General features: G+C 40.0%; 2 protein-coding genes across 2 annotated transcripts in view; one reads left to right on the top strand and one right to left on the bottom strand.

Annotated features, from left to right (window-relative positions):
• The window catches only part of kcnj15 (potassium inwardly rectifying channel subfamily J member 15), a 327,817-nt gene that overhangs the window by 26,720 nt on the left and 274,623 nt on the right, over positions 1–26,474 (bottom strand). The gene's annotated exons all lie outside the window — the stretch shown is intronic.
• Positions 6,603–16,651, top strand: LOC139932991 (E3 ubiquitin-protein ligase rififylin-like; the record flags this gene model as incomplete). Its single annotated transcript, XM_071926975.2, has 5 exons — positions 6,603–6,767; positions 7,934–8,071; positions 10,420–10,734; positions 11,135–11,351; positions 15,742–16,651. Coding segments are annotated over 5 exons (1,017 nt in total), but the record flags the coding sequence as incomplete, so codon positions are not given.

Here is a 26,474-nt window from a genome sequence, read left to right as displayed (position 1 = left end):
TTACAGTGCTTTTCCAGGGCAAACATCTTGATTTTGAGAGGTGGGGACTCAAGTCACATGACTTGGACTCGAGTCAGACTCAAGTCACAATTTTAATTGCTTGAGACTTGACTTGATGCATAAAGAGAAGACTTGAGACTTGACTTGACTTGGGTTCTAGTGACTTGGGACTCGACTTTGACTTGAAAAGGTTTCTAAAGTCTTGACTTGAGATCTTGTGTTTGTGTAAATGACTTAGATTGAAAGTGATGAGATTTGTTCCAGCAGACGACTGAATTTAAATTCTGTTTTCTGAATTTGTATGGAATGATTGAATTTACTGAAGTTGAAACTGATTATAGAAATCAAACTCATGATGCTCTTACCAAGTTTAATTTTAATAATCCTATTAAAACCATATTGCATTGAAAAGTCCTAGATATTTAGTTTTCTTTAAGATATTAGACTCTTGATTTGTTCTGACTTGACTTGGTAATCTACATTTAGACTTAGGACTTGACTTGAGACTTGTGCCTCAAGACTTGAGACTGACTTGGAACTTGAGCAAAGTTGACTTGGTCACACCTCTGGCACTACGTCAATACCTCTGCAAATTGAAAATTTGCTGGCTGAATTTCAGATAGAATAATGTATCAAAAGTGTGCCTTCAGGTATAAAATGCAGAATCCTCTATAAGTCTCACCTGCCATTTGAAGCATTCAGCTTCAAGACAGCCTCTTTCATACAGGATAAGCTCATACATTTTCATTTAGTTTGTTTGTGGCTTTCCATAACTAAATCGGAGTGCTTCCATGACCTAAAAATGTTCTTCCTTCCTGGTTTGTTAATGTTATTTTTCCAGTCTCGTTTCCATTCCAGTTGGACTGAAAACCATCTAATATAATGAATCTGTTAAACAAGTAAAAACCTGACTTCCGACAACAAATTCCCTGACTTTCCCTGGTATACTGATGATATTCAAGGAAGTCCATGACCATTGGGAACCATGTTTTAAACTGTTTGGTCTTTTCAAACACTGTAGGCTACTTACTGCAAGAATGATATTACTACAATCTACAATACGTTCAGAACTCAGCTGCCCGGTTGCTCACCCACTCCCGCTCCAGAGAACACAACACCCATCCTTCAACACCCTCACTGGCTCCCAATACAGCACCGAATCCACTTCAAGATCCTCCTCATCACATACAAAGCTCTCAATAATCTCGCCCCCTCATACCTGACAAACCTTCTCCATCGCCACATCCCCACCCGCCACCTGACCTCAGATCAGCTGATGCCAACCTCCTGACCCCCATCACCAGGACCAAGCACCGCAGCTTGGGGGACAGAACCTTTGCCATCGCTGCCCCGACCCTATGGAACTCCCTCCCTAAACACAAAACCACCTTTTCAAAAAAGCCTACAATATCTGACTCCCACTGCCTCTACAGAACTGCAATGCACACTCTTGTCATGATTTTATCATCTTAATTTATTATCATCACTTTTATATCAATGTTTTTATATATTTTATATATTTATTTTATTTTCCCCTAGCTGTTGTAGTGTCTTTGAGTACTATGTAAAGCGCTTACAAATACAATTTATTAACATTATTATTATTATTAATAATAATAATAAAAGGAGGAGCAATTAGTTACTATGTGCATCAATTATGACAATTTTAAGAGTTTAAGAAAATTTTGGATTTTTTTTTCTTAACCTCCAATCTGCTGGCGGTCTCCTCGTTGCCAACAATCTCATTCAGCTTCAGAAGTCTATTTCTCCACCCGAAAAACAACAGAGATTACATTGGAGCAGAGGTTATGCACAACCATGTTTCCTAGCTTGTCCACATCATGCTTATTAATTCATTTGCTCTGGTGGAACGTTTTGACGGGTTTGTTTTTTTTTCATCATTGCTCAGCTATATTTCAGTTTGTTCGGACTCTGCTTCTTCCATTTTCCATCTTCCAAAATCCACTATTTATTATGCCGCTGCTTTGACATTGCCTTGTGTCTGTTAACGGAAATACAGTTGTAGTTCCGCGCAAGCGCAATTGACCGCTGGCCGCACTGCTGGGAACGTAGGGAGAGAGTACAGCTAGTGGAGCAGACTCGTATTGACAGATGTGGACCAAACCTGCAACTAAATACTGGCTTCGACTTCTCCTGTTTGTCCGTGTGATTCGGTTTTGAGGCGAAATTGAAGCGGGAAGAACGGGATGGTTATTATAGAGAGGAAATGCTACCAGTCAGGCAGGTAAGGTCGCTAGCGCATCACTGAACGACCGCTCTTTTCAAAATTTCTCCTGCATGCCGTCGAAAAGGTGAGTAAACCAGGCAGAGGTGAGACTGGAGATGAAACAATGAACGACTCGGGAGTTTCGGGGACGCACTGCACAGGCTCGAGCCGGGGTTATCAGGGGCGTTGCCTGGGTTTCTGGGCTTCTCTCCGAGGAGGTGCTCCTCTGGAACCTGCTGGGCCCCAAACAGTGCAAACGGCCTCAAGGTATCCCTGTAATTAATTAGCATATTAATTTGCCTGGTAGATGGGGCCTGGCCGATTGTGGGCGGTGCTAGAGGCTGTGATTGCAGTATGTTGTGGCCTTGTGCAGCTAAAAAGTTTTGAACAGGCAAATCATATAGGCCTATCTTTGCTGCTCTAGTAGGCTATTGCCATATTGCCATAATCTGTCGTTTGTATAGGCCTAAATTGTCATAGCTAACATTAGCTAGCAATCACTAGTAAACTTTAATCCAAAATCAGAATAAACTCAATAAAATTACTTTCAAGCTTACCATTGACCCTAATAATGGATGCAACTTTTCAAGCATTGTTTATTGATAAAAGTTGTTGAGAACTGGCACGCTTTGAATGGCTGTAATCAATTTCTCACCCATTTTGCATTTGCCAAGTGGAACTATTGTTCGTAGAACAAAATCACATCAGTAGGGAAACAAGGGAGCGTGGAAATACGATTGACTGTTGACAGCCAATGGCCGCAAGAACCCAACTTTTTTCAGTCTGGGTCGATAATTCCCAGAAAAGAAACAATCTGAATTATTAATTCACATTATTCATTCAATGAAGACTATTGCATTGATTAATCCCTGGTGTGGACAGTTGTTTCCCTAATAGCTGGATCACTACAGTGATTCTCAACCTTTTTCATATCAAGGACCCTTAATTTAGTCCACATTAGAGCCACAGACCCCCATTTGATATGATTTTGTTTCTCAGACCCAAATCTGAGAATATTTTTATTGTCAGATATGATTTTGTCCAGAATTCCATGACTATCTGTATTGTAGGTAGAGAGATAACAGAGAAACTATGATCAAAATAGTCATTCTTCTACATTCTCTAATTGTGTTAACTTCTTGTAAACAAATTCATGGTGAAGTTTAACAATTTGTTTGCTGCGGACCCCCTGGTACCCTCTCAAGGACCCCTGGTGGTCTCCGGACCCCACGTTAAGAACCACTGCGCTACAATAAGGCTAGTGTTGCTAGCATAATTTGTAGCTGAACTCAGTGATTTTGTACATAACAGATATATGTGAAAAATAGTCTCTTTGATGTAATTGTAAAAGTCACACTTAAGAATGACTTTTTCACCTTGTTAGCCAATTCTCCATATCATAACGTAAACCTATTTAACAATAAATGCCAACAATTTCCAACATTTTTATTTGTATTTTTATGTCAAAATTGCATTACTTTAACATCCTGGAAAACAACTTAATTTTAGTGGTTACTTGGTGTACCAGTGGCTGTACATAAAAATTCCAACCAATAATACATCACAGATTTTTGGCAACATGGTATGGAGGTGAAAACCCTGTTTCCTTTTTGTACCAGTGGCTGGAATTTATTCATTTTGAAGAATGTGACAGCTCGAGATGGTACACAAAGCATTCTGGTGACCTTCTGGTCACAAGCCTCCTTTGTGAACCTCTAGAGCAGTGGTTCTCAACGTGGGGTCCGGGGACCACCAGGGGTCCTTGAGGGGGTTCGGGGGGGTCCCCAGCAAATTGGGGAATATTAAACTTCAGCATTATTTAATTTACAAGAAGCTAACACAATTATAAAATGTCAAAGAATGACTATTTTGGTCATAGTTTCACTGTTATCTCTCTACCTACAATACTGACAGTCTTGGAATTCTGGACAAAATCATATCTAACAATAAAATTATTCTCAGATTTGGGTCTGAAAGACAAAATCTCATGGGGTCCGTGGCCCTAATGTGGACTAGATTAGGGGTCCTTGGTATGAAAAAGGTTGAGAAAATCACTGCTCTAGACAACTGCCAGGGTTAGGTTTAGGTAACAGTAAAGTACAGCACTAACATAAATAGCATGGGAATGAATAGCACTAACAATACAAAATAAATGAGGCATTGCTGTGTTAGCCTTTTTCATTCAACACAAATTTCCCCTAGTCCCCTAGAAACCATCTGACCAGTAACAGACACAAATTAATAATAGCTCAACATGAAAGCAAAGGAGATATGTGACTCACAGGTTTATGATAACTTATATTTCAAGGCATACTGTTCAGTATTTGGCACACTGCATGTAGGTCAATTTCAGTATGAAATTGGATATGTGCATTTTGGGAGGCTGAACCTGGGAGGTGTGGAGAGAGTGCTGCAGACCGGGTTTGTTGCAGTCTCCTTTTCTAGAGCTGCTTCTTAACAAAGCCAATAGGTTCCCATTTTCCCTGCCCAACATACAGCTTACAAAGTTGACTCCACAGCATTTATTGCAAGATAAGAAAGAATTGTCGCTTTTGTTGTGCTTCTCTGGGGTTGTCATGAAACACTATAAACTTTGATTTGGCTCAAATGGCTCCAGTGACATGAAATGATAAGTTGACTTTCAGCTGGCTGTATGCCATTGGCAGAAGTGATGTTATTATCATGTCATATAGTGCCCCCTGCTATATAAGAATTGCACAGTGAATGTCAATGGTTTCAGAGTCGATATGAATAGCCTATAATCTATTTCAGAAATGAAATGCTTCAAAACCAGATCCCTGGTCTGCTTGGTCTGTTACCTTGGCTAAAGGGCCCTTGACAGTAAAGCTGAGTGGCTGGTTAGACTCTACTTCCAAACACTCTTGAGTTGTAGCTTGAGAACAGTCGTCTCAGTTAACCCTCAGCCAGGAGTTTATGGCGTTGTTAGCTAGCTAACTAGCCAGCAAGCGAATTTAGCAAAGCTAGTAATCCTAATCTTTAGTAGAGCTACTAGCTAGCTACTAGCCACGTCATGTTAGCTACTGTGCAGATACAACAGGGCGGTGAGGGTTAGCTGACCAGATACTATGGTTAGCTAACAGACTGACATTATCTAAGCACAAAATCAATCAGATGTGTCGGTGATGAAATGACCAGCCTTCAGACAAAAACAACACAGAAATGAACCATGTTTATTCCATACTGTTGAGATAGCCAAGCTGTATGCAGTATGTCAATATGGCTACCAGGGGAGGATTATGCCAAGACGGTTGTGGAGCAAATACATCAGCAGGAGGAAGCAGCAAGCTATGCTAAGGCTGCCTCACAGGCAAATCAGGGTCAGTGGATGAACTAACTACTGTAGCATTCGGATAAGGTGGCTACTGGATGGTGCTGCTGGCTGATGGTCATGTAACAATTACATTAGGTGGCTAGTCAGTGGTGCTGTATGATGGTCCTGTAGATTTTTTATGGCAGAGCCTGATGTCTTCTATAGTGGCCATCTCAGTTGGTTGTTATGTTAGTCTGTCTGTCTGTCAGCAGGATATTTCAAAAAACGTTTGAATGGATTTCAGTGAAATTTGGTGGACAGATGCAGCAGGCCTTGGGCCAAGAAACAATTGATTAGATTTTGGTGCTGATCCGAATGTGGGATTTCCACCATTAGACACTTGACAAACTACGAAACGAATGGAGGTAGACTTTTGATGTTAATGAAACATCTCACAGCAAAACAGAGAAGGTAACTAAAATCGCCTTTAAAAACTCACCGACCCAACTCTCACACACGCACACACATACACACACGTGTCCTGAACTTGTTGAGTGTCCTGTGGGATGTGGGAGGCTTTCTGTGTTGGGAGCTGCGTTCTTGGTCCTGTGTATAAGTGCAACAAGGGCCAATCTGTTCTTTGGAATTTTACATCACACATTTTAAATGTATTCACAGTCAATCCATTATTTACTTTGTTGTAATTTTTGCATTGTATATCCTGAACATGTTATAGTAACAAATGACTTAAATTTATGAAGAAATGGTTCATTTCATTTCCATTTCCATCCATAGTGTGACATGGGGACAGTGTGCTTTTCTATTTAGCCTATAGAGTCAAGGAAAATTTGAGATCATCATGGCTGAGCCCTTGCAACCTCTTGAAAGCAGGAATTATGTGGAGAATGTTGGAATAGTGAATATAGTAATATGCTGTGACTAAACCACATGACGTACATAATTCTCTTTCACTGTCTCAGTAAATAACCTGAACCTCTCTAATGTAATATTATCTAAGTCTTGCAGTCTGAGAAGTGAAATAAAACAAGCCTGTGTGTGTGTGTGCACGTGTGTGTGTGTGTGCGCGCAGGCAGGAGCATATGAATATCCGGTTATAGCTGGTCCTGTCTGAACCCCACCGCCACAGTGGAAGAAAACGGCAGCTCATGGCACCAAGCCGGCCCAAATCTGGGCTTCAGTCCCTCCTTGACCTGCCCCACACATTTGTGTAAGGCTTGTGGAGGCCATTTTGACACCCGAGCAAGGAAGGTAAGAACCACCAGACCAGAAATGCTACTGAAATTTAAATCAAATATAAACAACCACAAAACTTTTTTTTTGCATCTAACATGAATATGATGCTCATTCAACACTTGTTTGAACAGAGCAAGGGAGAATAAATCATGGTCATCTTTTGAACAGACTGACAAATCTTTAAACAGACTGCGATAAATAAAAATTGGCAAGCAGAGAACAGTGTGCGACTTATTCACTTCAATAATTCTATAATTGAGAATACACCGTGTCTTTAATAATTAACAGGTGGATTTTCCGAAGAACTCAATGATTAAGCCACATTTTTGGAGCTGTTTTCAAAAGATCGCCTCCTAAGTCATCCTGGTAACTGTCTGCACTGTGACCTATCTATAATAATCCTTGAGATTTTTTTTTATTTACAAAAAAAAACAGCTTGCCAGTGTATGTACCAGCTTGAAAACAAGGCATTTCTGTAATGAGAAGCAATGCGCACACTCAACCTCATCTTTTAAAGTTGTACTGTAATTGAGCGAGACTTCAGCTAATTTTGTTTTGCTAATAAACCCCTTATAGTTTAATGTACCACACCATTAGATTTGACAGACAAAAAAGTTTTATCTTTGCAAAAAATGTACAGGGCAAGAAAGATGGCTGCATGAATTGCACAAATAGAATAGAATCAAAGTAACAATAAACCAAAAAAAATAAACCGGCTAATCTGAGAAGACCTTTATAAGGAACATGAGTCTACATGACATGAGTGTAGAACGTAGTAGCAAACACTGTAAAATAATATAAATATATAAAATATATAATAGTTCAGTATTAAACATGCAAGCCAAATTATCAAAAGGTCTTTTTGTATAAATGGGTCTTGACAGGTGAATTTTAGCTCCTAATCCTATTCACAACTGAGTGATCAGAAATTACTGGAATTACTTGAATGTTCAAAAATGCCTGTGAAATTTAAAATGGGGCAAAACATGTCCCCGATAATTAGGAGTACCTTTTTTTTTCCCCCCAATTTCGTCATTTTATTTGTTATCAACTAAAAATTTCTTACCCTTGAGCGAGCACTTACTGCTATTGTGCGCCCGTGTCCTACTTTTTAAAATGTACCGTATTAGTATGCAATATTTATCATAACCCATGGTGTTTTGTGCTTGCCTGGGGTGTAGCATGTGTGTGTGGACTGCAAGAAGAACTTCTGTGGCCGCTGCTCGGTACAGCTGGAGCCGCCACATCCTCGTCTCTGCCATACATGCCGGCGCTTCCATGGTACACTGTTTAACCGCACTCAGCTGATGAGGCTCAAGGTGGGCCACCTCCCTACTTCTTTGTTGTCCAATCAGATTTAAAATAAATCAAGTTGTCTGTCTCAGATATACGGAAGAGGATTAGGGTCACATGTGAAAAATGTAGTTTAAAGTCAGAATTCTGAGTTCTAACTTTAATCTGAGAATTCTTACTTTAATCTCAGAATTCAGACTTTATACTCAGAATTTAGAGTTTTTCTCAGAATTCTGAGTTTAAACTTAGAACTCAAATACATTTTTCACATAATCCTCTTCCGTACAGATAAAAATATATGTGTGTATTACTGCATGTGCGCATGTATTTTTTTTGAGTCAGTCAGACTGTGTACATTGTACTGGAAGCTTACCCTGTTGGACGTTTAGAGATCAAAAGCAGATAATTAAGAATTTGTATGCTGTAAGGCCCTAGCTCATACAGTGTATTGTGTTTGAAAGTTTTGCGAGCATTCAGAAGGATGCAGCGTTGGTTTGACTACCGCCTGGTTCATGCTTCTGTGAGGCACATGAGCGCCGTATGAATGCAGAATGCAGCTGTGCATACCTTGGCATTCGCATTGCTCATGCTTTCATGAGGATCGCGCACAAACTGGGGTTGCACGATACACCGATGCTAGAAAAGTATCACGATACCCAGCCTTTAAAAACGATACCATACTAAATGCTTTTAGTACCGACACTTTTAGAATAATAATGTCTGATGCAGATTTTTTATGAGTTGAGCGGATGCACGACCGAGGTTGTGTGTGTGTGTGTGTGTGTGTGTGCGCGCACTTTGCATGCGTAGTATTTAGGTTAGCATTTAGTCTCCTAGTCCGGGTGGCGAGGGAGCTTTTCCAAATGTGTAAAAAAAAAAAAAAATATTTAAGGTATTTTCAATAGGAGAAGCTGGTCACTTTTGTTCTGTTGTGTGTGAGACTGTTCAGCATGGAAACCCATTTCCGCCACCTGTTAAAAAAAACAAAAAAAACAAAAACAAATTTTTTACTAACAGTAAGAGTTGGTTGGTGAGCTGGTGAAGCAACCTGAAAACACACACATGCACAGACACACAAAACAACCCACACTCACAGTCTCAAGGTGGAAGCAGGGACGATTACGCCACCTGCTAAAAAAAACATCATTTTTTCCATCAAGTGAGATTTTTTTCTGAATGTTATGACTTAGTATCTCATAATTATGACTTAGTATCTCATGATTATGACTTAGTATCTCATAATTATGACTTAGTATCTCATGATTATGACTTAGTATCTCATAAATATGACTTAGCATCTCATAATTATGACTTAGTATCTCATAAATATGACTTAGCATCTCATAATTATGACTTAGTATCTCATAAATATGACTTAGCATCTCATAATATTGAGACACTATCTCATTGTGAGATACTAAGTTACTAATAATTAACTAAACTAAATAATTATGAGATGCTAAGTCATAATATTGAGAAAGAAATCTCACTTGATGGGGGGGGGGGGGGGGGGAGTGCCAGATGTTTTTTTAGCAGGTGGCAATCGTCCCTGTGCATGTGTGTGTTTTCAGGTTGCTTCACCAGCTCACCAACTAACTCTTACTGTTAGTACTGTAACGACCAAAACTTTGCTTAGATCGCCCTAAACCCCAAACAACGGACTGACTGACTGACTGACTTACTGAATAAAATGGGAAACTAACAAAGTAAACTAATTAAATATAACTACAGTAGTAGTTCTTAATTTCAACTTTTTGATTAACTAAATTAATTTAATTTAATTGATTAATTAAAAACATATTCAATTGCTATATAGCTCAGCAGCTGTAACAGAATACTTTTACTATTTTAGATTATTTAAGTTTCAACAGTGTCAAAATATTTTCTGTTATTTAAATAATTTTATAAAGAATTTTAAGTTTCGTGTTCTGTTATCTAATATAATATTCCATTACTTTTCCTGATGTTTTAGGTTTTTGCAGTGGTATCGTTTCAGAACCGGTATTGTGATACTTAAGCTGGTATCAGTATCGAAGTCCAAATTTTGGTATCGCGACAACCCAAGTGCAAACCCGAGTACTTAAGCGGCGCTGTAGGAAAATCCACCTATCCAAACAACAAAGAAACAAGAAATGTTCCTCTTTGGTCAGTCAGTGCTGGACAGATATGCATCTACGTAACTGTGATGCTGTACACATTGTTTCGAGTTTCAGCTGGTGATCGACCTCACGCACGACTCTCAAACGCAACTAACGAGGCCAGCCGTTTCAGCCGCATCTGCGTCATTTTGCCCGCGCGCTCTTTGCCGCATTCATCTCTGCATGAATCATGAGCCAGGCTTTAGATTGATGAGACGACTCTCCAAACACTTTAGGTGCGGGAACTTCGCGACTACCTCCACCTTCACGAGGTGCCTACACAAACGTGTCGTGAGAAGGAGGAGCTAGTGGATCTGGTTCTGGATCAGCACACCCCGAGCAACAGCAGCAACGACCGTCCAATCTCCCCAGAGTTCCCGCCCGTCGGGGAGACGACCAGCCCCGACTCCCAGCCAGAAGAAACCAATGAGTCAGGACTTGAGGCCCAAGCACAGGACAAATCTCCGCAGGTCTCAGATGAAGGTGAAAATGAAGAGGACGAAGAGGACGAGGAGGAGGAAGAGGACGACAATGACGAAGAGGACAGGGAGGTAAATGTTGCATAAAAATCGCTAACTTGATTGGATCAATGTCAAGTGGAATGAGCCTCAAAGGGAAGTTCAGTGTCAGAAAATGTTAAAGACAAACTACAAGCCAAAAATCAAAGTTTTTAAAATCCAAAATACAAAGTATGGTTTGCTCATTTAAATTGCATACAAATCCATTTTCTAATATGAACTTTATTTATTGAGCACTTGGGAATGCAAGGCAGCCTTCTGGTTCTGTCCGTGGGTTTTATTTGGCAGCAAAAACAAACCAAGTTCAGGCAACTTGAACAGAAATATAAACTATGCACCACTTGTGCTAGGCTTTAACGCTTAACCTAACTCAAATTTAAAATTCAAGTGGATGCTTCCCAAATCCCTTGTATTCATTGTCCTGTCCTGACAGTCTTCAGACAGCGATGAGGGGCTGATGCCAGGCAGAAGGGCCTCCCTGTCAGATCTGAGCCGGGTGGAGGACATCGAGGGCCTGAGCGTCCGCCAGCTCAAAGAAATCCTCGCCCGCAACTTTGTAAACTTCAAGGGGTGCTGCGAGAAGTGGGAGCTAATGGAGAGAGTCACCCGCCTCTACAATGACTACAAAGACCTCCAGAACCAAGGTGAAGGTTGGTTTTTGTGTCATTCTGGATTTGAAAATGCGTACTGTACTTTTGTCTCATGCATCATTATTAGTAGCTGCATTGCCTTCTCTACCCCTAGTTGGTAGTGCCCCCTAACCCCCCCCCCCCCCCCCCCCCCCCAAGCATGTTTTTCCATATTGATCCAATTTCACTTTTAGCATCTTTTTAAATTTCGAAAAAATGAAACGTGTTCAGAACTGCTCATTGAATATATTTCACAATGCCTCTATCCTGACTTTTGCAAAATTTGTTCAGTGGACACAGAACAAGGAACATTACATTTCATCCTTGTGTGAGGTTCTGTGGTGAGGTTACTGGCTCTGCATAGTTTCCTTTGGAACCCCTGAAGCTAACTCTGTCCTTTTATTCTATGGTATTTTGCTGCAGAATACCATTCTGAAAGAAGAATTAACGCACTCACACTATTTACATTTTTTGTAGAAAAAGTGCTGCCTCAACCACATTTTGTGCGCATGATTTGAAAAAGTGGGTTGTCCGTAAGGATCAGCTGCCACTGTCACCAAACAATACTGATGTCCAACTGTCAAAACTCCCACGACACATCCTGACTCTTTATGATCAGAGTACCAACTACTACCAACTTTATTACCGATACTTTCTCCATTTTCAACGCAGAATAACAAATGGGGTGTCGTGGCTTCTTTTATCTACAACCAGCCACTATACGCCGTAAAGTTCCAACGCGCAGGTATTCACAGTTTGTTGGTCTTGATGTGTTCTTGTTGGTTTGGCTTGGCTTGTTCCAAACAAAGTATAACTCCAATACATTCATAAAAATAAAACAGGCCTTTACAAGTCAAATTAAATCAAAGGAGCAAAACTCAAATAAAACCTTCTTTTCTCTAATTACTCCTTTCTTTACACTTGTTTTGTTTATATTCTATTACTTTCTGTATTGCGGTTGAGAAGTGTGTCTCGACGGCGCCTTCCAGCTACTGCTTGCACACCTGATTCAATGAATTGGCTGGGGCGCCACGAGCCATTTGCTCCTATATTCTCTTGCCAACATTTCACCTAGGTGGCATCATTGGTCTTGAAAACAAAAACAAAACTGGCTCTTAACGTGGAGCATCACATCAGTTCAGGCAGAACACAGAAGTCGTGCATGCTATCAACTGATCAGTATCAGCTGACTCTCAATCACCAATCACATTCAAACATGTCAATGAGGCGGTCTTTATAATCTGCTGATCATTCATGACACAGCTGCTGTTGACCCAAGTCAATGCAAAAACTCCCTCCACCGCTCCATTTGTGCTATAAATGATACGGACTTCTTTCTCTGACTGAACTAACACCAGCATTTGTAACTGTACTTTATCCATTTCAATTCTGGTTAGTCGTCCTTAACTGTCAGCGGCCTACATACTGTGAAACCCCGCTTCTTCTTTGTTGTGATTGGTTGGCTCACAAAAAAGCCCCCATGTCATGTAGTCGCCACTAAAAAGTTGAACTGTTGTCAACTTTGTAAAGCACTTGACACTTTCACACTGTCTAAACAGACATCAGGCGTAGCACCTTTCCAGAGCTTTCCGCTTTCCATTCACCTTGCAGCCCCTCTCCATTGACCTGAATGTAAAAAAAAAAAAAAAAGGTGCTCAAAAAAGCTTTTTTAATTTTAATGTGGACGAGCTACGCCTGGAATAATATATGTCAAAAAATATAGTTGTTTGGGACCTCATCTTTAGAGGCTTTTCTGGGGGAGACACTGAATACTTGTAATTTTTTGGCATGAAAATTTAAAGATATTGATATTGAATTTTTAAAGATATTGAATAGCAGCATGAAATACTGGCTATCAGCTATCAGTGTCAGCCTTAAAAAAGTCTGCCTAGTCAAGTGTAGTTTATGGATATATAACACTGAATTAGCGAGCAAATGTAGGGGCAAAGAGCTTCTTAGATTTAAAACATCTTACAAGAGTCAACTGCTCCCGATATGAAGATATTCATTTTGCAACACTGGATATCCAACACCAGATATCCATAATAAGAGAATGTTACCAACCATGTTGCCAATCTTTAAAAAATATACAAATGATTCCCTCATAACAAATGTTACTATTTTATGAACAGTTATCTTAAATTAGCTATTTCAATGATATCACACAGGCAGTGTTATCCTTGTGTCAGCAATCGTTTTTTTACAGGAGAATAGCAGTGTCATTTAAAGTTGTAGCCCATTTACTACTGTCTTTGTCTAGCTTACATTTCCCCAATCATTTTTGGTTGTTTGTAAAAATACAAACTTTACGGTGTCAAACCCAGCTTGAAATTAACTGCTGTCCCAGCTAATAAAGACGACCTAAACAAAAAGACATGGATGTGACAATAAAGTTTGAATGACAGAGTGTAACGTAATGCAGCACTGATATGAAAATACTCAGCTTAATAAAGTAACGGTAAAACAGAAACTTCAAAACCAAATGGCTTCATGTTTACTGTGATGGATTATCTCACTCTGTGGAAATTGTTTTTAATTCTGTACAAAAATGAATGGCAGCAAATGGTTTCTTCTGAAGAGAGGAAAATGAGTCCTGAAATCTGTACCTCTGCTGACTGTTTGCAGACACCAGCAGGAATAATGGAAAGGAGAGAGGAGCCTAGACCATTGGCATCTCAATTTGCAATGAAACTGAATCTGTAATGTCTCTTATGGCATATCTGATGATGACAATATAAATTTCCATTTTATTTGCATCTGTTTCTAGTCAGTGACCGTTGAGAGGCATTCCATGGAGACCTATTGGGCATAGCGTGACACATATGCTGAAAAAAATACAAACTTATGTGACATATCACATTTGATATCACAGATAACATTTGTTTCTACAGCTCCAGTGGCAAGATCTGGTGTCGGTAATACATTTCTGTCTACATATAAATAAAAACCAGGGGCAAGGTGGAGTCATGTAGAGTCTGTAACCTTCCCACATTATATTTTGAATATGTAGGGGAATCCTGGTGCCAGGAAAAGTTCACATCTGTGTTCCTCATCAGTACATTAACTTTTTAGATGTCCCTTTCACTTACGTGTCCTGTATGCTTTCTATCAGTGTGGGTTTGTTTTGGGTTTTTTTTTTTGGGGGGGGGGGGGTTGGAGGGTGTATAGATAATGACAGAATTTTCATTTTTGGGTGAATTATTCCTTTAATAAAAACATCACAGCTACGACACTTTATCCACATTTCTGTGTGAATCATCCTTTCTCTGCTGTCACCGGGGGGCACTGTTGGCCTCTGCCTGTAATATTATGGGTTTGCAGGTCAAACTGTGGCATTCCAGCCCACATCTGTCAACTGGAATATACAGTAAATTATGCATACACTGTGTATTAATAACTCATATTTTGCATTTTCCATAATTTTTGATGGTAGTCACAGAATAAAATTCAGTTGGGAAAATAAATGAATAAATAAAGTGCATGATCCAATATAAAGTTTATATAATTTAGTTAGATGGTATACCTACATAGAAATAGCACCACAGCCAAGCACCATAGAATTGAGTGAACTATTCTGTAGCCATACAGCTAGTGTGATAACAGACATGCTTATAATAAAGTAGTAAATGCCCATATTGAACTAACTTAATATCAACTGGATAGTTGACAATGCATATACAGCGCATATCAAAAATCTACACACTCTTTCAGATGCTCCTTTTTTTTTTTTTTATTACCTTAGATGTGAAATGAAAACCAATTAAATCAGACTTTTTTTTTTTATTTGGATACAGTAACCAGCAAAATCAAGGTAACAACAAAGGATGACACCTTAGCTGTGCAAGTGTGCACACTTCTTCTAATTGGGGGATGTAATGGTATTCAGATTTAACTAATCAAATTCCAGAGCATGCACAAAGCTAATTTGCCTTCACCTCAATTCAAATAAAGTGTCTGTAATTAGATCAGTTAAATTTGAAAGGTTGTGATAATGAACAATTGTAAATGGAATGCTACTTCACAAAATAGTAGAATGGTAACATCTACTGGATACATACTTATAAAGTAATAAAGCAACAACGCTCATATAACTAACGTAATGCCCACAATTAAAGTTTTCTTGTTTATTTCCTTTGTAAATTTAACTCGCCTGTCGACCACACGGTCTGTGCATCCACTAATTTATGCAATTAGGTAGTGATGAGGAACTGGTTTGTATGTGAATGTGGGAAATGATTAAGGATTTTCTTAGGAAGGTACTCTTCTGTCTCTTCTGTCTGTTCAGCCATGGTGGCTATCGCATGCTCATGCTTTTTACATAAAAATCGTACCTAGTGCCACTTAAACATATGGCCTCCAACTCGACGAGCAAGATTGACCTAAATGGAGTTTTTTTTTTCCCCAATTTCAGACACTGCTGCAGCAAAGAAGCTGGATGAGAACCTGTGTCGGATTTGCATGGACTCCCCTATTGACTGCGTACTGCTGGAATGCGGTCACATGGTCACCTGCAGTAGGTGTGGCAAGCGCATGAATGAATGCCCCATCTGCAGGCAGTACGTAGTCAGGGCCGTACATGTCTTCAGGTCCTGATGCACGACAACACCGACCCTTTGGACACAAGAAAGAAAGAAGAAGAAAGAAACGTTGATGCCACCGTCACTCTTTTTTTTTTTTGAGACTCAAGCAAACACTCACATGCCAATACTCAGTTTCTCTTACCGGCTTTCTGAGCAAGAAAACCTCATCATCAACAATATCTGATATTCTGTTTTGTTACAGCAGTTTTTGGAATGCTAACATCAACATTTGAAGATAAACATAATGTTACATTTAATGGTTGCAAAATTATCATTCTGTTTTAGTGGCATTTTAGAGTTGTCACCATATCATTTATGTTGCCATCATTGTGTCTCTACTTAGATGCATGGGTAGATTACTTTTTGATTTCTGTACTGGTACAGATGTGTAAGGCCTCAGTGGACACAGTGACATTGTGCTCTAAATGGGGTGTTAGTAAAATGGTTTTATGTAAATGTGTTCTTTACATATCATCATTAAACGATTGTACAACCACAGTATAATTGCTGGAACAGTGCTACAGTACTAATTACTAATGTAAGCCCACAGTTCTATTTGTTTCACAGCATCATACATTTTTTAGCATTTTCAAAATTTGAAAAACGTAAATTGTCTTTTCTCTCCAGGGTTGCAGTTCCAGTACATTACTTTAGAAAACTGCCTTTGTTCAAGATTTTCCATTTATTGAATTAACATTTTTTTCACTCTTGGTAATGCATTTATTTGTTGATACAAAGACATACAGTATACAGCAGCTAAACAAGTTCTAAAAGTTGTAATTCTTTTTACATTTATATTGACATTAAAGCAAAATGGACCTGTATTTTGAGTCAAACTGGGATCTGAAAGTCTCAAAGAGATTTTCCATCAATAAGTCTTGCTCTTCAATAATGTGTGTACATACCCCTAATTGATTCACAAAAAAATTCTAGATTGGGGCTTAAACAGTCATGATTTGAATTAATGATTTCTTGATAAGCTTTGCAGCATCTTGTTAGTTATCAAATGATTTCTGCACAAAATGTGACTGAAGAAGAGAAATAATGATCTCTCTCTCCTCATGCACTGATCTTGAGAAAAGTTTTGTTCTGTGAGATGCACTTGCTATTTTCAAATCCTGTCAAATACTGTTCAAAGTCAATATAAAAACTGAAGGCATTTGCAAAGTATAAGGTGATTTCTTGTATTTTGGTGTTTGGTGTAGATATTTGGGTCAGTTTACTCAATCACATCTTCTGTCAGGAAATTATGGACATGAACCAAATAGAAGTCTTTAATTTTCTAAATTTATTATATAAAATTCATGCTTGCATAGTACTCAAGTGGATCCAGTCTAGTCCATTTTGTTTAATAGGTTGTGCAGGAGCATACAATTGCCCACAATGGGGGAAATGCACCTACATTATATGGTAGTTATGATATCTAGTTTAGATCATGCATATCTCCTGATTCTGCTTATCAAAGACACTTGGGATAGTTGAACTGAATGTGTGTGCTGGATGGATTTATTTGAAAAGGTTAGACCATGGCCATGAATGGATGCAGCTGGTCAGCAAAAATGTTTAGGTTCACTGTGGTGTTGAAATGATGCTCCATTGGTACTAAAGGGCATAATGTGACTGAGCATAGAATAAATTGTCACACTGTTACATCACCAGTAGCTTGTACTGTTGACACCAAGGAGGATGGATTCATGTTGTCAACCTGCCATCAGCATGTCACAACAGAAACCAGGATTCATGTTAACCTATTAGCATGTCACATCAGAAACCTGGATTCATGCTGTTAACCTGTTAGCATGTCACATCAGAAACCAGGATTCATGTTAACCTGTTAGCATGTCACAACAGAAACCAGGATTCATGTTAACCTGTTAGCATGTCACATCAGAAACCAGGATTCATGACATCAGAAACCAGGATTCATGCTGTTAACCTGTTAGCATGTCACATCAGAAACCAGGATTCATGTTGTTAACCTCATCAAAAACCAGGATTCATGTTAACCTGTTAGCATGTCACAACAGAAACCAGGATTCATGTTAACCTGTTAGCATGTCACAACAGAAACCAGGATTCATGTTAACCTGTTAGCATGTCACATCAGAAACCAGGATTCATGTTGTTAACCTCATCAGAAACCAGGATTCATGTTAACCTGTTAGCATGTCACAACAGAAACCAGGATTCATGTTAACCTGTTAGCATGTCACATCAGAAACCAGGATTCATGTTAACCTGTTAGCATGTCACATCAGAAACCAAGATTCATGCTGTTAACCTGTTAGCATGTCACATCAGAAACCAGGATTCATGTTAACCTGTTAGCATGTCACATCAGAAACCAGGATTCATGCTGTTAACCTGTTAGCATGTCATATCAGAAACCAGGATTCATGCTGTTAACCTGTTAGCATGTCACAACAGAAACCAGGATTCATGTTGTTAACCTCATCAGAAACCAGGATTCATGTTAACCTGTTAGCATGTCACAACAGAAACCAGGATTCATGCTGTTAACCTGTTAGCATGTCACATCAGAAACCAGAATTCATGTGAACCTGTTAGCATGTCACAACAGAAACCAGGATTCATGCTGTTAACCTGTTAGCATGTCACATCAGAAACCAGGATTCATGTGAACCTGTTAGCATGTCACAACAGAAACCAGGATTCATTGGACCAGATGGTGTTATTCCACTCTTCAGTGGTCTAGTTTTGGTGATCATGTGACCACTGTAGCTTCATCTTCTTGCCGCCAGGAGTGGAAGGTTGGACTAGTTGTGGTTCTGAGATGCCCTTCTGCACACCACTGTTGTAATGAGATGGTATTTGCGGTTGGCTTGAACCAGTCTTGCCATTCTTCTCTCATTGACACCAGTCTCTGTAATTACACAGTCCATCAGGTGAGAAGGTGTTCGCTAAAGAGCTGGGTCTTTAGCCTTTTCTTACAGATTGAAGGGACTCTGCGGATCGAATGGAGTTTGGTAAGTCGTTCCACCACCGAGGAACCACAGAAGAGAAGAGTCTGGATAGAGACTTAGGGCCTTGTTGTGGTGGCAGCACCAGGCGCCGCTCCTTGGCAGAGCGTAGTGAGCAGGAGGTAGCGTAGACCTGAATGAGGGAGTTCAGGTAGGTGTCAAGTCAGCTTTATCACACAGGTTCTTCCTAGAATATTGCAAAGTGGCACCATAGCAGCTTTATATAATTTTACTTAAACGTTTGTAAAATGTTAAAGGTGCATTTTGTTTCTCTGCTGACCATGCAGGGAGAGTATTCATATAATAGAAAGAGGGTAACTGCACTTGGGTGCGACTTTTTAATTTTCCACCATGCTGACTTCAACATGAGCCAACGAGCTTTGACATTACCTGGTCCTGGACTGTATTCAGCTCTGGCGTTTATTAATAAACAGGGATATATTAATATGCTGAGCTCACTAGTGCCAGCCAAGATCACTTAGGAGTGTACTGTGAACTATTTCCCCAGTCCCCAATGCATATTGTGATTTTATATTGCATGTTTTCATTCAAATAATTAGTACTCCATCGCACACCATTGTTGCTTCATCAGGTTTGCATTGTTCGCTCCTCACTGAGCCATTAGCTTCAAATAACTTGCATCGGTTTGATGCTACTTACCATGATATAGACTGTGAATTTATGCAATATGAATTTGTCTCAGCCTCAGTAAGTTTCATTGGGTTAATCCTCCACTACATCTGTGATGACACCCTCTCCTGAGTGGGGTGGCTTGTTTGAAACCCCAAGCCAAATTTGTGTCTTGCCCTGAAAATGGCCTACTTATATTTTCAGGCAAGTCTAGACCGTCACACCACAGAAACAGCACACACAATAAACCTTTATCTGTACACAGACCTTCGTGCAAAACCCTGAATGAAAGTAGACGATGCTGAGCTTATCAGACTCTTCCATCAGGCTTTGCCTGGTGCTGGAGTTTGTGACAAGGATACAGTGGTATTTAGTACTGTCCCCACAAAATCACACTAATTAGATATGATTGTTTTCATGATCTCCTGTGGGGAATTGGGTAGTTAATGCTGCTGAGGGGACCAGCAGCAACAGCCAAGATGCTCTCAGTGCCAGTAGGAAGTCATTAGACACCTATTCACAGAAGTGCCAAGTGGAGCTTGCCAGAACCAAGGCCAAAGCCAACTCAAAATATGAACTATACAATAGAGCAACGATTATTCATTTTAAACAATAGAGGCTGTGCAGTTGCGTCAGGAATCCTCATCATGGACATCCAGTGGAGAACTGTACGAAGAGAGACCGCTGCCACACGTTGAAAGCTTGGAGTTATGTGATGAAAGGGTGAAGCTCAGTTTTGAATGTTTGCAGGAATTCATTTGTACTCGTGTTTGAGTTTCTGTGGTCGTTTTTTTTTGCACACTCGAGATAAAAAAAATCTGCCTTTGTATTTCCAGTTTGAATACTCGTGAACATTTTTGAAATTTTTTGAATGCTTGAAACTTATGTTTGTATTAGTCTGATTAATGGATGCACGTAATTAAATCACTAAACTTTCACTGGAGCGCGCCGTAAAGTCTACGAGTCCATGGAAGTCTGGACATTTGGATTCAGCAATTCTGCTACTGATGTGTCATAGCAACTGTTCAATAACGCTATTGTTTGGCAGAAGAATAACATTTAATTATTATTCATCGTTAATAGTAAATCCCGTTTCCCCTAGGGGATCAATAAAGTGCAATCTTATCTTAAGAGTAAATCACGCCTTTCAGTATTTTATATCTGGAAATACTGTCAGGCTGTAATATACTGTGATGTAATATCTTTCATTTTCTATAACAATTGAATGTGTGAAGTTATCACACCAATATGTCGCAATAAATCTTCAAGTCATTTGCTATTTCTGACTGAAAAACATGTGGTTAGCCATGAGCGCTTTTAAGGTCAAAGTGTTACTCAGACATTGCATGGGATTTATTATATGAACCATTACCCACCTTTCAAAGTGCTTCTCAGCGTCTTTCCTGGACTTGCACTCCTCAAACGTGCGAATTCAACCTCAATAGGTTCTTTCTCAGGGCTATTTTACTGGTCAAACAAAATGACCAACCCCCCCATCCCTATCCCTTAAGATGGAAATTAGTATTTCAAAATAAAAGTAGATCCAGTCTCCCAAACAGAAACTATCTTTCCTAAATGGTATCCCTCTGCTATGTTCTCTTCTATCAATAAAAATGCTATTTGGTGAAATTATGTTCTAAAACATTGGACCCACAGTCAGTTGAAAATCACAGTAGCAGGATCTGTTGTTGAATCTGTTCACAAACGTGTTAAATGTCAGTTTTCAGGCTATTTTCATGGCCTCATTCAAATGAATGGGAAGTAAAATTCTGAACGCTACAAACTCGTCCAGCTGCATCTGATCTTAGTGAGTAGTTTATATTCTGGTTTTCATGGCGGTCAAGTGCCAAATAACCCCCATTGGTCAACTTAGTCAGAAAGTGATGAGAACATATACACCAAAATCATTCATGTGTCCCTGGTAGATCAGTGGCCCCAATGCTCCATGCTAACACTTACACTATGTTGAGTGATAGTAGATCATGATGATATTTCTAAACACGGTCAACAGTAACATTTCAAACTCAGTAAACTCAGTGACTTGGTGTTTTTGTAGCATGTGGACCCTGACTTCATTACTTTGTTAGGCACAGATAGTGTTTGTTGAGTTAAATGATGCTACCTGCTTTATGATGTGAGCTGTTCATGGATTTAATGGTGCTGCATGGCCTCTTACCTCTTAGTGACGCGAGAGACTGAGGTGATAGTGGAGAGGAGGAAAATATTGATAAACCAAAGTCAGTTTTCCCGTTGCCCTGGGGTTATAGGCTTCCAACTTAGTTTTCAGAATTTTACAGCCATTGTAAAATGTCTAAGAATAACATTTCCATGGCAGTGTACTAACAATGGCATTAATTGGTCTTCAGAAAAACAATAAAATTGCAACTAAAATGCCCCCAAAAGTCCCTTATATACTGTTGAATAGAACCCTGCGTAGCTTTCCTAGGCCACCTGAGACTACTCTCTGAAGCCCATACAGACTAGCAAAATGTAGGATTTTCTCATTGGATGCACAATTAAAAATATGAGGTAAAAGTTTGCCCCCAGGATTATTTCCACTGTTTGCTGTTATGTCTTTCCCTAAACCCCCCCATGTCCATTTAGGAAAATTACTGGAGAAACGTTTCTGCTTTTACATGCCCCCTACAGCAGAAATTCCCTTTTGCCCTTTTTACAAGCTTTTTATTCAGTAATATATTTAGTGCTACAGAAGTAGAAGTAGAGTAACTGTTTCAGTCATGTGTCCAGTTGTGTTGACCTGCAACATAAGTTCATAGTAGTTTGCAGTAGTTTCCAGGATATTGTATTGCCTGGTATCCAGCCCCTATGAATCTCTAGTGTCTTCAGCACTCTAAATTCGAAGAGTGCTGAAGAGTGCTGAAGAGTGCTGAAGACTGCGATTCATAGGGGCTGGATACCAGGCAAGATATTGTATGTGACTAGCAAATGAATACACAGATGATCTTGGGATCTGGGGAGGGCAGGGCACAGTTTATGGCCCAGTGAGGGATGAGCTGGGTGTTTGCCATCTCAGCTGTGATCAGATTAGCATGTTGCTATCGTGTCAGGCATGTTCAGACACATTAGTTTTGACTAGCCTGGCTAGAATAATGACTGTGGCAAGTGACTGAGCTACATTTTCACAAATTCTGTCTAGGTACTCAGTCTAGGTCAATACTAAATGGAGAAGATAGGAGCATGGCAGTCAACTAATCACACCCAAAAATAAAAATAAAGAAAAAATTTTTTGTCATTGCTGTGGTGTATTTTTAATTTAGAAAAAAAAAAGGCGCAATAATTTTGGCATGCTCTTTATGGTGAAGAGAGGCCATTTCATGGGAAATGTGGTTCCGTAACTTCACTGTAAGTACAAAGTGTTGTACCTAAGGCTTTTCCCTCAAACGTTACAAAAATGTATACGTCTCCTATGGATAAGCCTGCATTGCATGGTTGGACGTGGGAGACTGTAATTCGGTGTTTAGGTTGCTGAAACAGTGTAGCGTTAATAATTGTTGTCTGGCAGGCAAACTCAAGCACATTCTACCTCATGTCAGGCTGAGAGCTTCCAGCCGGTAAAGCAGGAGGTGAGAGCTAGAGGGTGCTAGCAGCAGGCTTTTTTATGAATTTATTAAAACTTGGGCAGTTTTGCAACCTCCCTCTATTGCTCATTTTATTTTTTTATTTATTGTTGTTGTTTTTTTTGTGATGAGGCATCTTAATGTTATTTTCTCAAGACTTCCAAGGTAACACACACACCGACACTGACACACAAGAGAATACTGTCTGACACTTAATCTTACAATTTTAGTAAAGAATCGTGCTTCTTTCTTTTCTGTTCTACATTTATTCATAAATGACACACAGTTTGATGAATGAAACTGTATTTGAGCCAAAAGACGACAGAACATGCCCATGATACATAGATTGAGATTGCAAGGCAGTATCAGCGCTTTACAAATTACACTCTGCATCAGTAATTCAATGCCAGGGGGCCCATTTTGTATTTAGAGGTCCTATAACTCCCCCACCCCCACCCCCAGTACCCCCTGCATCCCTGGGATTTACACCAGTGGACAAGGGCAAGAATGATGCAAGCAGACCCAAGCAAATAATGGTGCGGTGTAGTGGTGGTATGCACAACGCACACACAAGTTGTTGGCCATTATGATAAATGGGCTATAGTGACAGATGACCAGCCGGTACTAGATGGGTGTACCTAATAAACTGGCTACAGAGTTTTATTAGTGTCCATGTTAAAATAGAAAAATGGCTGTCTTGCATACAGGATTGCTTGGGACACACGAGAGTGATTTGACATGCTGCAGATCCCCCACCCCTTGCTTCGCTTAATTTTCTCTCCCTCCTCCTTTCCTCCCCAACCATAAATGTGACTCCAGTGAGCAAAATGCTTGGTCCTGGACTAAGGGACCCATATCTGGCTCCTTTATCACCATCTGTCCCCATCTGTATGGGTCCGGCTGGCTCTCCGCTGTCCTAGCCTCATGAAGCCGCTGCCACCTGACCCCCTCTGTCCGTCCACACTCTATAAATAGGACTTGTTTAGCGTGCCTGCCTCACTGGTAACCTAAAACCAGCCAGGCGGCTGAGAGCTTTAGGAAAGGGGGTGTAGAGGGGTTGAGTGGTTGTTTAGTGGTGGGTTAATTGAGATTGGACTGCATGGCAAAAGGGGTGAACAGTGCCCAGACATAGTGTAGTGGTTAAGACTTTTTTTTTTGTTTTTTTTTGTTTCCCTCTCTCCCTTTTAGCCTTCCTACTGTAAAAAATAAAAGTAAGTTTGACATGCAGAGGATAGTAAAGAGAATGATAGGCTCAGATAGAGCGGATGGGTAAAAAGTTATAGGAAGTAAAGAAAAGACAAGGTGATTTCATTTCATAAGCCAGGACCCTCAGCTGTTACTCCATGTGCCTTACACACCGGGGGTCATTTACTTCCCCCCTTGATAGCATATAGCCCGTTTTCACATCACATAATATTGCCAAGCCCCACATGCAGTAACACTGGTGGGCACGTGGGAAGGAAGGATTTGCTTGAGGTGCCCAAGTGCTTGAATACGGAATACTGCCTATATATCAGGAAAACTGCTTAAATGTTGTTATGTTGCTATGCATGGTGACCAGTTTTCTAGGTTCATGTACATGCTATATTTTAGGGTCATTATGAGGTAATGGATGGCACACAACCGTTAAAATGGGCTGTCCCTCAAGTGGCGGGTGTCATCTTACATTCAGCATCTCTGCAAGAAAATAGTCACTGCTCAACTGCACAACTGCTGAATGATTAGAAGTGTAGGAAGGTATCTGCCACAGAATATAGGAGGTCAAGTAACTCAAGCTACCCCAGTGTTTGGGGTAATCCTACAATTGGAGAAATAACAAGGTTGCAGATTGCACAGAATAAAGCAGCAAGGATTATTTTAAAGTGGCCTTATTACATTCCAACTGTACAAATGTAAAATGCTCAAACTGGTCATCTGTTAGAAATATAATTGACAGAAGCAATCTTAGGGCCCTATTTTCGTGATTCAAGGCGCAAGTGCAGGCGATGGCGCAAGTTCACAATGCAAGCTCACTTGGGCATGACCAACAGATTCTTTGGTAATTTTCTGAGCAGAGGTGCTGACGCAGTGCTGGTGCACCTGCAGCACAGTTGCAAAGGGGGTTGGATTAGGAGGAATAAATTATCAGTAGGTGTGGTAGGGGCTGAATCAATCCTACCCAATCAAATCAGCTCCTCTCATCCCCTTTAAAAGCAATGCACTCCCTGCCATGGCACTCTGACAGTTTAGTAAAGGAAAGGAGAGTCCAGACCGGCTTCTTCGAAGAGGAAACTGATGTCCTTGTCGGGGAGGTGCAGAGTCGCAGGGTGTGAATATACCACACCCCAAATATGAATATCGCTGGCACCCCACATATGCGGCCACCACCACATATGGGGCCATGGGCAGATGATGTCCCTTTTTCCCTTTTTTAGTTGAATTCATGTTTCTGGAGATATTGAAATCCCTCTCACTATGTTTATATGCGTAATGATGCTCACAGTTTTATTTTGGAAGACAATGATTTACACAATAACGTGTTACAACTAACTTTGTATTCTGCCACCTCGCCTCACTGTGCTTGATCTCTCACGAAAATCTGTTGCCTTTAATCTATTTCATAGTATACAACAGAAAAGTAGACCAAGATGAATCAGTTCAATCAGTTCAAACTGGTGAAGACTAGGCACTCTTTCAGCACCAAAGTGTTGTGTTTTGCAGTTAATACTGCTTAAATTTACTTCACCAATAGAGGTCGCTGTTGTCTGTAGTATGACATGATGTGCCATGTTGTTTCTAGCCTTGTTGCTTTAAGGAAGTTATAAAGGTAGAGTGAACCTGATGCTCCAGTTTTGCGCTCCTCATTTTTCATGTTGATACCTTACTACTGCTTACAACAAATTGGTGACGCGGAATGTCGGTGTGCCTCTCCCTGCTTTGTTTTTACGAGGAAACGTGTGACTCTTCTGCATTGTCTGGGCACTGAAGGACAATGTATATTTTATACCAGTGATTCCCAAAGTGTGAGCCGCGGCCCCCTGGTGGGCCGTGAAGGTACTGCAGGTGGGCTGCGAGAGGTCATTTACAATAAATAAATAAAAAGTTTTTAATTTTCAATTTTGTAATTAAGTTTGAAATTACCATAAAATATTTATGATTAAATATTTGCATTAATTGATCCGGCCGGAACATATCTTATATCTCGTCATTGGCGGGGAATTGTAATTGAGGGAATACCTCATCATTGGCGGGGGAAGAGTAAAAATGGAGCGGTGGCTATCAGGTTGCAAAAGGAAAGCTGTTAATGGAGAATAAACCTCCACAAGCGAATCATCAGAAGATCAAAATGAATCTGTGAAAACAAAAAGAAGGACTCGTAGAAAGTACTCAAGTGAG

Source organism: Centroberyx gerrardi, chromosome 11 (genome assembly GCF_048128805.1).
Source record: "Centroberyx gerrardi isolate f3 chromosome 11, fCenGer3.hap1.cur.20231027, whole genome shotgun sequence".
Classification (NCBI taxonomy): domain Eukaryota; kingdom Metazoa; phylum Chordata; class Actinopteri; order Beryciformes; family Berycidae; genus Centroberyx; species Centroberyx gerrardi.
The sequence above is the reverse complement of the archived record's forward strand: the minus strand, read 5'-3'. Positions and strand labels throughout refer to the sequence as shown.